The sequence below is a fragment of the Pristiophorus japonicus genome, chromosome 3 (assembly GCF_044704955.1).
Source record: "Pristiophorus japonicus isolate sPriJap1 chromosome 3, sPriJap1.hap1, whole genome shotgun sequence".
Classification (NCBI taxonomy): Eukaryota; Metazoa; Chordata; class Chondrichthyes; family Pristiophoridae; genus Pristiophorus; species Pristiophorus japonicus.
This window is the reverse complement of record NC_091979.1, coordinates 123,381,050-123,393,220: the sequence shown is the minus strand read 5'-3', so window position 1 is coordinate 123,393,220 and position 12,171 is coordinate 123,381,050. Positions and strand designations below refer to the sequence as shown.

At 41.1% G+C, this 12,171-nt stretch overlaps 1 protein-coding gene across 2 annotated transcripts in view; it reads left to right on the top strand.

The window, feature by feature from the left end:
• Positions 1-12,171, top strand: part of ttn.2 (titin, tandem duplicate 2) — a 413,561-nt gene that overhangs the window by 190,067 nt on the left and 211,323 nt on the right. For both annotated transcript variants that reach the window (XM_070875791.1, XM_070875789.1), the window contains 4 exons: positions 582-656; positions 949-1,014; positions 2,029-2,124; positions 9,587-9,670. In XM_070875791.1, the coding sequence (XP_070731892.1) occupies positions 582-656; positions 949-1,014; positions 2,029-2,124; positions 9,587-9,670 (321 nt within the window). The remainder of the gene's footprint in view (positions 1-581; positions 657-948; positions 1,015-2,028; positions 2,125-9,586; positions 9,671-12,171) is intronic.

The window sequence follows — 12,171 nt, the reverse complement described above, 5'->3', positions numbered from 1 at the left end:
GACAGGACGTGAACAGTTCGGTGGTGACCAAAATCTCTGCCATCCACAAATGGGTCAGTGGGAATCCTGCCAACTTGGGGTTTTGTGAACAAATCCCTCCTGTTTAATTCAGGTTACTATAGCTGTTATTAGTTTAAGGAGCTGGGGCGAAATGCAAACAGAAAATGCAATTTAAGGACATGTTAAGATTGCCGAGAGCCCTGTCTTTTTGTGAACAAACTCGGTGAGTTGCAATTGTGTCTCGCATTTCATTGAACAGCGTTACCCTGGAAACCTAAATGCTTTGAGTGTTGGGCATGCGCAGAACAGGCATTATTTTTAAGGTGAAAAAATTTAGCTCCGTTCTTAAAAACGGTGGTATTTTAATGCTACGCCAAAATTTTAAAAACCTTTGGTGGAACTTAGGCCTTATATTTTTGGTACTATTTTGGCATTAAAAAATTGGCCGTTATTCGCAATTAGTGCCACAAAACAATGCTATTCTTAAATGTGGAATTTCTAGCCCATTGTCTTGTCTCAAGTGTTATGTATGAAATATACTCTTGCTAAATGTAAACTAATGCAAATTAAATCTTTTAAAGTCTCTGAAATATACAAGACAAGTGAAGACATTACTTACACGATTTTGGAGGAAAAGGAAATCAGTCATTGGAAAGGTACAGATGAAATTTTGTTACCTTGTTAAATACCTCGCTGCTACTTATTGCGTAAGAAGAATGAATATTTGGGTGAGATGTCAAAAAGCTGCTGGTGCTCATGGAATTGTAACCAACATTATCCAGCACTTTTCGGTGAAGGCATACATTTATGCCCACTTCTGTGTTTTTTAATGGGTCAAATTCACTGAAACAGAATCAGGACGTTATCGGCTTTCATTCGGATTTCTTAAATGCACTCTTTTTTTCAAGTGAAGTAATAGTGGTGTAAAACAAAAATGTTTTTTTAAAGTTCCTGAGGTTCCCAAGAAGACTACTGAACGTGTTTCTGTTGAAGAGGAAGTTTATGTAAGAAAAGGTACAAAAGCGAACAGAGCCTTGTGTTTTTTAACAAGTGTGATTATTGCGGTCTGCCCTGTTATCATTTTATTCTTCAATAATTTTTTCATTAAATAATATCTCCCTTGTAATTGTTCTTTTTCTTTTAAAAATGCTAATGATTTATTTCACTGTCTTTTTGTTTCTTGGTTTTTGCTTAACTGTTGTGTAAATTCAGGTCTCCTTGCTTGTGTTTGTTTGTGTTGGTCCCCATCTTTTAGAGAAAGTTTGTGTTTAATTGTGGAAGTCTCATTACGCTCAATTAAATAGTGCTTGACTGTTTTGTAATTAGTGTAAAAATTCAAGAAAATCTGCAATAGGTTACCTGAAAGAAAACCAAATTGCCCTTAAGATTTTCATAAAGAATTTAAAATTTAATATGTTTAAATGAGTTTAATATTTTATCTATTGAAACTAATTAGTCTGCTTTTGAGACCATTGGTAATCATGTGGATTTTCGAAGCTAAGTTGCTGAATGTTTTGTCACACATATGTTTACATTTATTGCAGTTTGGCACTTCCTTTGGATGTCTTTCGTCAGTAATTGTTTGTTGTGCTCCCAGATCATGATCAAGCTTTTTTCTATTTATTGCATAGTTTTTCCTGTATTTTCTTTGAACCTTTTCTTATGCTTTTTTCCAAAAATAAAAATGTATTAGAAAATATGGAAACATCAACTGTACTATGGTAGTTTTAAAAATATTAAATATATTCATCTACTAAGTGTATCCCAAACACTTAATAAACCTGTGATGTTATTGCATAAGTTTAAAATCTGGAACCATGAGGAACCATTTGAAATTAGTAAGAACTCAAAAAGACAATTGTTGATAGTTTCCTTGCGGTCTTTCCAATATCCAACCCATTTTCTTGTAAAATACAGGAATCTCTGTAGATGTGAGAGCGCAGAATGTTTGTTAATATATTTTGTTAAATATGTATAAATGTCTTCTGTTAATTGGTGTGGTCTACAATAACAATAATGTCTTTAAAGTGCCTGGAGTTGCCAGGGTTGCTATACCTGAAAAAGTACCTGAACAAGCTGCTCCCCGTCAGATTCCTATTGTACAGGAAGCAGTTCCACAAAAAGGTACAAAGTCCTTGTATGTTCTGTAGTTCTTGTTCGTCTTCATTGTGGTTTGTACACAACAAATGCCAGCTTGTTGTATTTACCTTAGCTTCTGTCGGCTTCTTCGAGGTTTTATATACTCGATCAGTTATGTTTCAAAGCTGGTTTTATTCTTATAATTGCTACTGTCTGTGTACACAACTATTACTGATATAATTCTTAATGTTCTTTGTAAAAGGTTTAAAATTGTTAAGTCTTTGTTTTCTTATTTGAACTAATATAGAATTGTGTGTCTTTTAAAAATAATCCACAATGTACATGTGTCTAAACAAGTTTGGATCTGATCTCAGTCAGGAGTAATAAACTTTACCTGGCATAAATTGCCAAGAAAGTATCACCTCAAAAAGTTGAGTCACTAATTCTTCCCAAAAATTCAGAAGTACTTTATGGGGAAAAAAGCAATCAATGGTCGGAATTCTCTCAAGCTGGGCGGAGGGGCCAACGAGGCAGGCAGGAAACTGGGGAGGCCGCGTTTCCTGAAGGCCCTACCGACTTTAAAGACAGAGCCTGATTTGCATGTGAGGCCACGGATTCCCGCCCACAGTCAGCCAAATTGAGAGGGAGTGAGAGGTCGGTCCGGTGGGGACAGGGGTGGGATCGGGGAATGACAGAGCAGGATCAGGGTTGGGGAACGGTAGAGGAGGATTGGGAATCATCGAAGAGGGTTGGCCGGGGATCAGTGAGGGGAAGAGACAATCAGCGATGGGGGTGGTCGGAGATCGCCGGGGGCGGGTGTGGGGGGGTGGGTGGGAGGGTGGTGGATTGTAGGGGATCAGCCGGAGGAACGTGGATGGGGCTGGCCTGGGGAGCCACGGGGTGGGGGGTGCAGGGTTAGAGGATCGAGGGATCGACCAAAGGATCAGGAATCGGCGGGGGGGAGGGATATGGAGGATCGGCTGGGGATTGGCAGGGGGGACGGGGTGGTTGGAGGATGGGCGGGTTGGCCAGGAATCAGGGATCGGCAGCAGGGGTTGGGGGTGGGGAAAGAGAGGATCGCGGCTGGCCACTGGAGGATTGAGGCCAACCTCAGCATCATCGTTGGCTCATGGTGGGGATCGGAGACCTGGAGAGCCAATTGGAGGCCTCATGAGGGTGTCTCCAATCACGGGGGAAGGTAGTAAGCCTGGATCCAGGAGGTAGGTATAAAGCCACTTACGACCCGGATGCAGCAGTCCCCACCTCAGTTTAAATGCAAGGTTTCACGAATTGTGTGAAACCAGTTCATAATTCAAAATGGAGGTTAAAAAATGGGCTTCCAGCTTTATTACAATATTTAAATTGAGGTACAGCCTCCTAGGAGTGGGTTGGTCGCCTGCTCCCATCCCACCTCCATTAAAACCAAAAGAAGCAGGATCAGGTTGGGAATCCCATTTTTAACATTTTAACTGCCCCTGCGCTCCAAAACACCTGTCTTTTGGGGGTGAAATTCCGGCCAATGTGGTGTGGTCTTCATGGAAAATTATTGTATTTATCTGCTTATATCAGAAACCATACTTGTTTCATGTTGTTGTTTTGCGTATTCCTTTATGTGTCAGTGGATTGGCATAAAGAAAGCAGGGTTCTTATAAGCTCTTATAATCCCACAATAATCCAGTACTGGAGAATTTGTGATTCATTGTTTTTGACATGTATTTATTTTTCGCGAGCAGAACAGCATTAGGTAGTACACAGAGAGCCTAACATCTGTCGTTGGGAAAATGCTGAAGTCCATTATTAAGGAAGCAGTAGTGGGACATTTGGAAAAGCATAATTCAATCAAGCAGAGTCAGCATGGTTTTATGGAAGGGAAATCATGTTTGACAAATTTTCTGGAATTCTTTGAGAATGTAACGAGCAGGGTGGATAAGGGGGAACCAGTGGATGTGGTGTATTTGGATTTCCAGAAGGCATTCAATAAGGTGCCACATAAAAGGTTACTGCATAAAATAAAAGTTCACGGGGTTGGGGGTAATATATTAGCATGGATAGAGGATTGGCTAACTAACAGAAAACAGAGAGTCGGGATAAATGGATAATTTTCCGGTTGGCAAACAGTAACTAGTGGGGTGCCACAGGGATTGGTGCTGGGGCCTCAACTATTTACAATCTATATTAATGACTTGGATGAAGGGAGTGAGTGTAACATAGCCAAGTTTGCTGATGACACAAAGATGGGTGGGAAAGCAAATTGTGAGGAGGACACAAAAAATCTGCAAAGGGATATAGACAGGCTAAGTGAGTGGGCAAAAATTTGGCAGATGGAGTATAGTGGGAAAGAAAAGGTGAGGTTATCCACTTTGGCAGAAAAAATAGAAAAGCAGATTATAATTTAAATGCAGAAAAATTGCAAAGTGCTGCAGTACAGAGAGACCTTGGGGTCCTTGTGCATGAAACACAAAAAGTGAGTATGCAGGTACAGCAAGTAATCAAGAAGGCAAATGGAATGTTGGCCTTTATTGCAAGGGGTAGAGTATAAAAGCAGAGAAGTCCTGCTACAACTGTACAAGGTATTGGTGAGGCCACACCTGGAGTACTGCATTAAGTTTTGGTCTCCATATTTAAGGAAGGATATACTTGCATTGGAGGTTTTTCAGAGAAGGTTCACTAGGTTGATTCCAGAGATGATGGGGTTGACTTATGAAGATAGGTTGAGTAGGTTGGGCCTATATTCATTGGAGTTCAGAAGAATGAGAGGTGATCTTATTGAAACATATAAGATAATGAGGGGGCTCGACAAGGTGGCATATTCTCATAATAAGGGGCCGCCCATTTAAAACTGAGATGAGGAGGAATTTCTTCTCTCAGAGGGTTGTAAATCTGTGGAATACTCTGGCTCAGAGAGCTGTGGAGACTGGGTCAGTGACTATATTTAAGGTGGAGAGAGACAGATTTTTGAGCAATAAGAGAGTAAAGGGTTATGGGGAGTGGGCAGGGAAGTGGAGCTGTGTCCAAAATCATCAGCCATGATCTTATTAAATGGCGGAGCAGGCTCAAGAGGCCAGGTGGCCGACTCCTGCTCCTATTTCTTATGTCTTATCTTATGTTAATGATAGCAAAGTACCAGTTACATCAAAGAATAAAAGTTTATCTTGGGCGGTGGCGCAATACGGGTAGTAGCGGATTGGTGTGATATTCAGTTCCATGGACTGCAATGGAATTGAATATCAGGCGCTGCCCATACCTGGCGGCTGATCTGATTCCACTCGTTTTGCTGCACCACCCGAGACAAATCTCTGGGCCTTGTTTCATTTCTAACTTTCTGACTTTACTGAGGTACCTAAATTTTATGCAGCACTGTGCCATCCATCTCTTGCCTCTTAGTTTTCTGTCTGTACTTCCTTTCTTGTTGCTTCTTGAGGCTATGCTTCCTCCCTCATCTGGCATTTGTGGTACAATTTGAATCTTGTTTATAAATGTCATCAGGAGCACCTGATAATTGTTTGATGGGAGATAGTCCTTATTGCTGTGAAATGCATTGTTTAGCAGCTTTACTAAATATTCAAACTCATTCAAACATCGTTGCTTGCAGAAAGTGTCATCAAGATAGTAGCTATAATTACGTGTTTGGAAGCCCAACACTATTGCTAGATCTATCAGGCCACCCTTTCTTCTTTGCATGAATGCCTATTCATGTCACATCCTTAGTCTATGATGTGTCTGAAGCTATGTTTTGTACCCTGATGTATAAAAATGTTTCTCTAAACATTCTCTGATGAGTATACTCAGAAAGTATAAAAGGTTATGGCTGAGATTTTCGTCCCATTTACAACTCGTTTTGTAGCATTTTTGGGGCAGCAGTTGGAGGAAGATGGGGTAGGGATGTAGTTTTAAAAATTCATTCATGGGATGTGGGCATCGCTGGTTAGCATTTACTGCCTACCTTTAATTGCCTTTGAGAAGGTGCTATTGAGCCGCCTTCTTGAACCGCTGCAGTCCGTGTGGTGAAGTTACTCCCACAGTGCTGTTCGGTAGGGAGTTCCAGGATTTTGAACGGATGGTGTGTGATTTGGAGGAAAACTAGCAGGTGGTGGTGATCCCATGCGCTTGCTGCCCTTGTCCTTTTAGGTGGTGGAGGTCGCGGGTTTGGGAGGTACTGTTGAAGAAGCCTTGGCGAGTTGCTGCAGTGCATCTAGTAGATGGTATACACTGCAGTCACGGTGCACCAGTGGTGGAGGGAGAGAATGTTTAAGATGTTGGATGGTGTGTAAACAAGCTGCTCTATCCTGGATGGTGTCAAGCTTCTTGAGTGTTGTTGGATCTGCACTCATCCAGGCAAGTGGAGAGTATGCCATCACACTCCTGATTTGTGCCTTGTAGATGGTGGAAAGGCTCTGGGGAGTCAAGAGCTGAGTCACTTGCCACAGAATACCCAGCCTCTGACATGCTTTTGTAGCCACAGTATTTTTGTGGCTGGTCCAATTAAGTTTCTGGTCAATGGTAACCCCCAGGATGTTGATGCCAAGGGACTCAGCGATGGTAATACTGTTGAATGCCATTAAATATCAAGGAGAGGTGATTAGATTATCCCTTGTTGGAGATGGTCATTGCCTGGCATTTGTGTGGCCCGGATGGTACTTGCCACTTATCAGCTCAAGCCTAACTGTTGTCCAGGTCTTGCTGCATGTGGGCATGGACTGCTTCATTATCTGATGAGGTGGAATGGCTAATACCAATTCTGGTCAAAACACCCTGTTCAGATTTTCTCTGCCCACAATGTGGGAAGCCTGCAGCACTCATGGTAATCTCCCTGCTGAATGTAAATCAGATTTAAAATAGGAAGTGATCTGCAACATTGAAAAACCGTACCATACCATTTGTTTTGTGCTGTTTTTGCCTTTTTTTTAAGAAGGAAGTAGAGTTTATGGAAGCTCTCTGCTTGCCATCAAAGAACTTGCATTTATTTATATAGCATCTTTCATAACCTCAGGATGTCCCAAAGTGCTACACACCCAATAAAGTATTTTTTTGAAGTTTAGTCACTGTTGCAATCTAGGAAAACACAGCAGCCAACTTGGACATAGCAAGGTTCCACAAACAGGTATTGATCCATCTGAGAAAGCAGACAGAACCTAGTTTGAACATCTTATCCAAAAGTCAGTACCTCTGACAGTGCAACACTCCGTCAGTACTATATGCTCAAGTCTCTGGATTGGGGCTTCAAGCCATGACAACATAAGAACATAAGAATTAGGAACAGGAGTAGGCCACTTGGCCCTTCGAACCTGCTCTGCCATTCAATAAGGTCATGGCTGATCTTCGACCTCAACTCCACTTTTCCGCCCAATTCCCATATCCCTTGACTCCCTTAGCGTCCAAAAATCTATCTTTCTCAGCTTTGAATATGCTCAATGATTCAGCATCTCCAGGCCTTTGGAGCAGAGAATTCCAAAGTTTCACAACCCTCTGAGTGAAGAAATTCCTCCTCATCTGAGTCTTAAATGGCTGACCTCTTACCCTGAGACTATTCCCCCTAGTTCTAGACTCTCCAGCCAGGGGAAACCATCTCTTAGCATCCACCCTGGCAATCACCCTCACAATCTTATGTTTCAGTGAGATCACCTCTCATTTTTCTAAACTCCAGAGAGTATAGGGCCAATCTACTCAACATATGGAATGTAGGCATTCTTTAATGGGAGTCAGAACAGATGAAAGAAACAAGCCAACATATATTTATGTCACCAGCTCTTACAAGTTAGTCTGTGAGTTAAGGTACACTTGCAGGAGAACTAAAAGGGCGTGAAGGGTGTCATGCGCTCTCATGGACATTTCAGGGAGTAGTGCATGGTGTTGAACATGGCGAGGGCAAAGTGGTGTAACTGTAAAACATGTTTTTAACATTGCATTGGTTTAAATTGTGGCTGTCACCTCTTACTTTGACTAACCTGATGAAATCATTTGACTTGTTCCGGCATTGAGTAGCTCAGTTGCTGGAGGTGGCACTCACTGCCAAGGCCATGGAATCATAGAAATTTACAGCACAGAAGGAGGCCATTTGTCTCATCGTGTCTGTGCTATCCACACAGCGTATGCGGTTGTAAGTTTCTCACAAGTTCCAGATTTCCGCATGCGCGGAAAATCGGAACTTGCAATCGGTCAAGTTTTAGCTTGATAGATCATCTGATTGTGCAGGAAATGAACATTTGGTCGCAGAGAGTTGGGCTATTTGCCAAACTACTGTTCGGTGAATGCCCACGAAACTCTTATGCATAGGGCCTTCTTTTACCAGTGTAAGGGTTTAAATAAATATAAAAATAATTTTTTTTTAATCATTTAAACATTCAAAAACCTTTAAAATTAGTTTGTTATTTTTGGCCCGTTTAAAAATGTATAAGACATTTTTTTAATTACATTTTTATTTTAAATGTTTAATTAAATGTTATGTTATTCCTAATATGCATATTGGAATTCCATACGCAAATTTTTTAAGGTGGTTGGTGGAAGGTTTAGAGGGGATTTGATGGGCGGCTTCTTTACGCAGAGGGTTGTGGGAATCTGGAACTCGCTGCCTGGAAGAGTGGTGGATGCAGAAACCCTCACCACTTTTAAGAGATGGTTGGATGGGCACTTAAAGTGCAGTAACCTGCAGGGTTACAGACCTGGAGCTGGTAACTGGGATTAGACTGGATGACCTTTTGTTGGTCGGCGCAGATATAATGGTAAGTACTGCAGGAAATAGAATACGGCCAGGGTGATCTCCTGGACTAGTTTCGATCGTCTGGATGGGTCGGAAAGGAATTTACCCAGATTTTTTTCTCCCTAAATTGGCCTGGGTTTTTATCTGTTTTTTGCCTCTCCCAGGAGATCACATGGCTCCGGTTGGGATGGAGTGTAGATGTTTTTAGTATAAGGGGTGTTGCAGTGGTGTGGGGCGGACTGGTTGTGCTGGGTGCTTTTTGCCTTTCCGTCATTGTTCATGAGTTTGTATGTAACCTTTAGGGCTGCTGCCCAAGGGCCGTGTGGCTCTTTGTCGGTCGGCGCAAATACGATGGGCTGAAATGGCCTCCTTCTGCGCTGTAAATTTCTATGTTTCTAATTTCTATGTTTCTTAATCGAATACCCATGAGCATAATGGTTTGGTTGGTAGGTGCCTAGCCCACGTGATCCCAGGGATGCTTGCGAACCGCATGCGCCCCTGGGATATGTGGGCCTTTATGCAGGTGTACGCTTGCAGGCCCAGGATTGCAAGAGTCCGAAGATACGGAGGCACCAGGTAGGTGCGTACTTTTCTTGTGGTTCGGAGGCATTCGCCCACGGGAAGCCTCCGACCGCAATTTCAGGTCCATAAATACTTATTTGTGCTATGTTATTAATGTGCATGCAATATGTTGCAGCAATATGTATTTTGTCATTTGTATGTTTCACATTTACCAATAGTTTACTTTAGGTTTATAATTACCACTGATGAATTTGGCCAAAATTTTAAAATATGTCACGTTTTTTAAAGTGCCAGAGACTTCTAAGAAGCCTGTTACTGAAGAAGTTCAACGATCCATTATTGCAAGAAAAGAAGAGGATGTTCCAGTAAAAGGTATACAAATCAATGCAATGTTTTATATAAATGTTGTTTTAAAAATGTTGTCTTTGATTTGTAATGTCCTTCCAGTTTGCATATTCAGCACACGTGAAATTAATGAGAATGAAATGCAAAAGATGTCAGGAAGAATGTTTTTTTTAACCTAGAATGGGACCTGTTTGGAATAATGTGGTAAGCGGAGTAGTAGAGTCAAAAAATAAGGTGCAACCTCACAATTTTCTAGGAGAAGCAGAAGAGCAAAGAAATAAACTATGATCAATTTATGAAAACCTCTGTGAATTTCCTTTCCAACAACAAATAGCATTTATATAGCGCCTTTAACATAGTAAAACTTTCCCAGGTGCTTCACAGGAGCATTATCAAACAAAATTTGACACAAAGCCACATACGGAGATATTAGATGACCAAAGCTTGGTCAAAGAGGTAGGTTTTAAGGAGCGGCGGAGAAGTTTAGGGAGGTAATTGCAGAGTTTAGAAGGCAGTTAAAGGCATGGCCGCCAAGATGAAGTGAATAAAACTGTGGATGCAAAAGAGGCCAGAATTGGAAGAGCGCAGGGATCTCAGAGGGTTGTAGGGTTGGAGGAGGTTACAGAGTTGGGGAGGGGGCAAGGCTAGCGAGGGATTCAAAAACAAGGATGAGAATTTTAAAATCGAGGCATTGCCAGACTAGGAGCCAATGTAGGTCAGCGAACATAGGATCATGGGTGAATCAGACTTGCTGCAACTTAGGATACGGGCAGTAGAGTTTTCGATCAGCTCAAGTTGATGGCGGGTGGAAGATGGTAGGCTGGCCAGGAGAGCATTGGAGTAGTCAAGTCTAGAGATAACAAAGGCATGGATCAATTGAGCAAAGCTCTGAGAGACTGCTTTAACCCATTACAAACTAAACCTTAACTTCTATAACTAGAAATATCCTCTTCAATCATGAACATGTAAAGTTCTCATTTAAAGGACTGCATCAAACCCATACCCACTGCATATTTCAATCAAGTTGTGGTTAAAATTTTAAGAGGGCAGTAACTCTGTGAAAATAAATACCTCCTGGCATCAAAGCTAAATTTTTGTCTCAGGATTTTATATGCATTATATCAAGTTCTACCATCCCTATCCATCTCAAATAACATCAAAATAGACTAAATCCGATCTCATTAGCACTTTGGAAACTTCAGTGGTGCCCCCTCAAAGGTTGTGCTTTTCCAAAATAAATAACTCTAACACTCAGAGACTGTTCTGATAACAGAGAACACTAAGATTAGATATCGATCCAATAGCCCTCATCTACACATTCTCCAGAGCCTCAATGTCCTTCAGCATATGCGAATACCAAAGCCTGACACAATAGTTCAAGTACAGACCTAACAAGGCTTTGTATAGTATAACTAAACTGCTCTTTGTATTATCTTTGATGTTCCTTGCAATACACACTCAAACTCTATTTACATTCACTATAGGCACCTCACACCGTTGGTACACTTTTAACAAGTTGTCAACTGTTAACCCCAGATATCTCCCTTGAACATGCCAAGAAACAATAAGAGCATCTGCTACTTATGGGCCTAGTTTCCTAATTTATACAAATTGTCCAGCAGCATATTAATTTAGTCTAAAAGGCTTACCCCTGTCCACATTTTCCTGTGATTGTACAAATGGTTCCATTAATGTCTTCATCCAAATCATTAATGAAAATGTTGAATAGCAATAGTTCTAACATGGAACCTTGAGGATGTCCACTTGTGACCAGCTCCCGTTCAGATCCATTTATATTAATGGCAATGTTATACCAATGAGATTTCAGCCAGTTACCTGTCCCGCATTATATCTGTCCTGTCCTCTGTTCTTGTGTGACTTATTTTTTTCTAGTAATCTTCTATGTGGCACTTTGTCGCAAGCTTTTTGGAAATCTCGATATATAACATCAACAGGGTTGTTGTTATCATCCACTATTTTGAAGACTTCCTCAGAGAACTCAATCAGTTTACGGAGGTAGAAACTCTGTTTCCTGAAGCCATGCTGGGAATCTCAAATAACCACTAATCTCCCTAAGTGATCATAAATTACATTCATGCAATAACTTTTAATGATTTCCTTACAAATAATATCAAACTGACAAATCTATAATTCCCAGAGTCAAATTTCTTCTTCTAAATAATGGGGTCACCTAATTATGCTTCTAATCCATTGAACCAGCCCAGATCTCAAGAGCTATTGAATATATGAATCAGTGACTCACATACAACCTCCCCCATTTCTATAAACACTCTAGGGCAACTGGATCAGTTTTAGCAGCATGATCATCTCAGACCAAGCCTGCAGTTATTTTTCTAGCTGCACATCTATCTCATGCTACCAGGACTGTAGAGCATCATCATTAGTTTTGAAAAGCAAAGTACTGATGCAATCTTTATATTTGATTCCCTGTGATTATATTTTTGGAGCAACTATCTACAATAGAGGGTTTGATTCGCCTCCAACAAAATTGAGTGCAGTATTGCTGT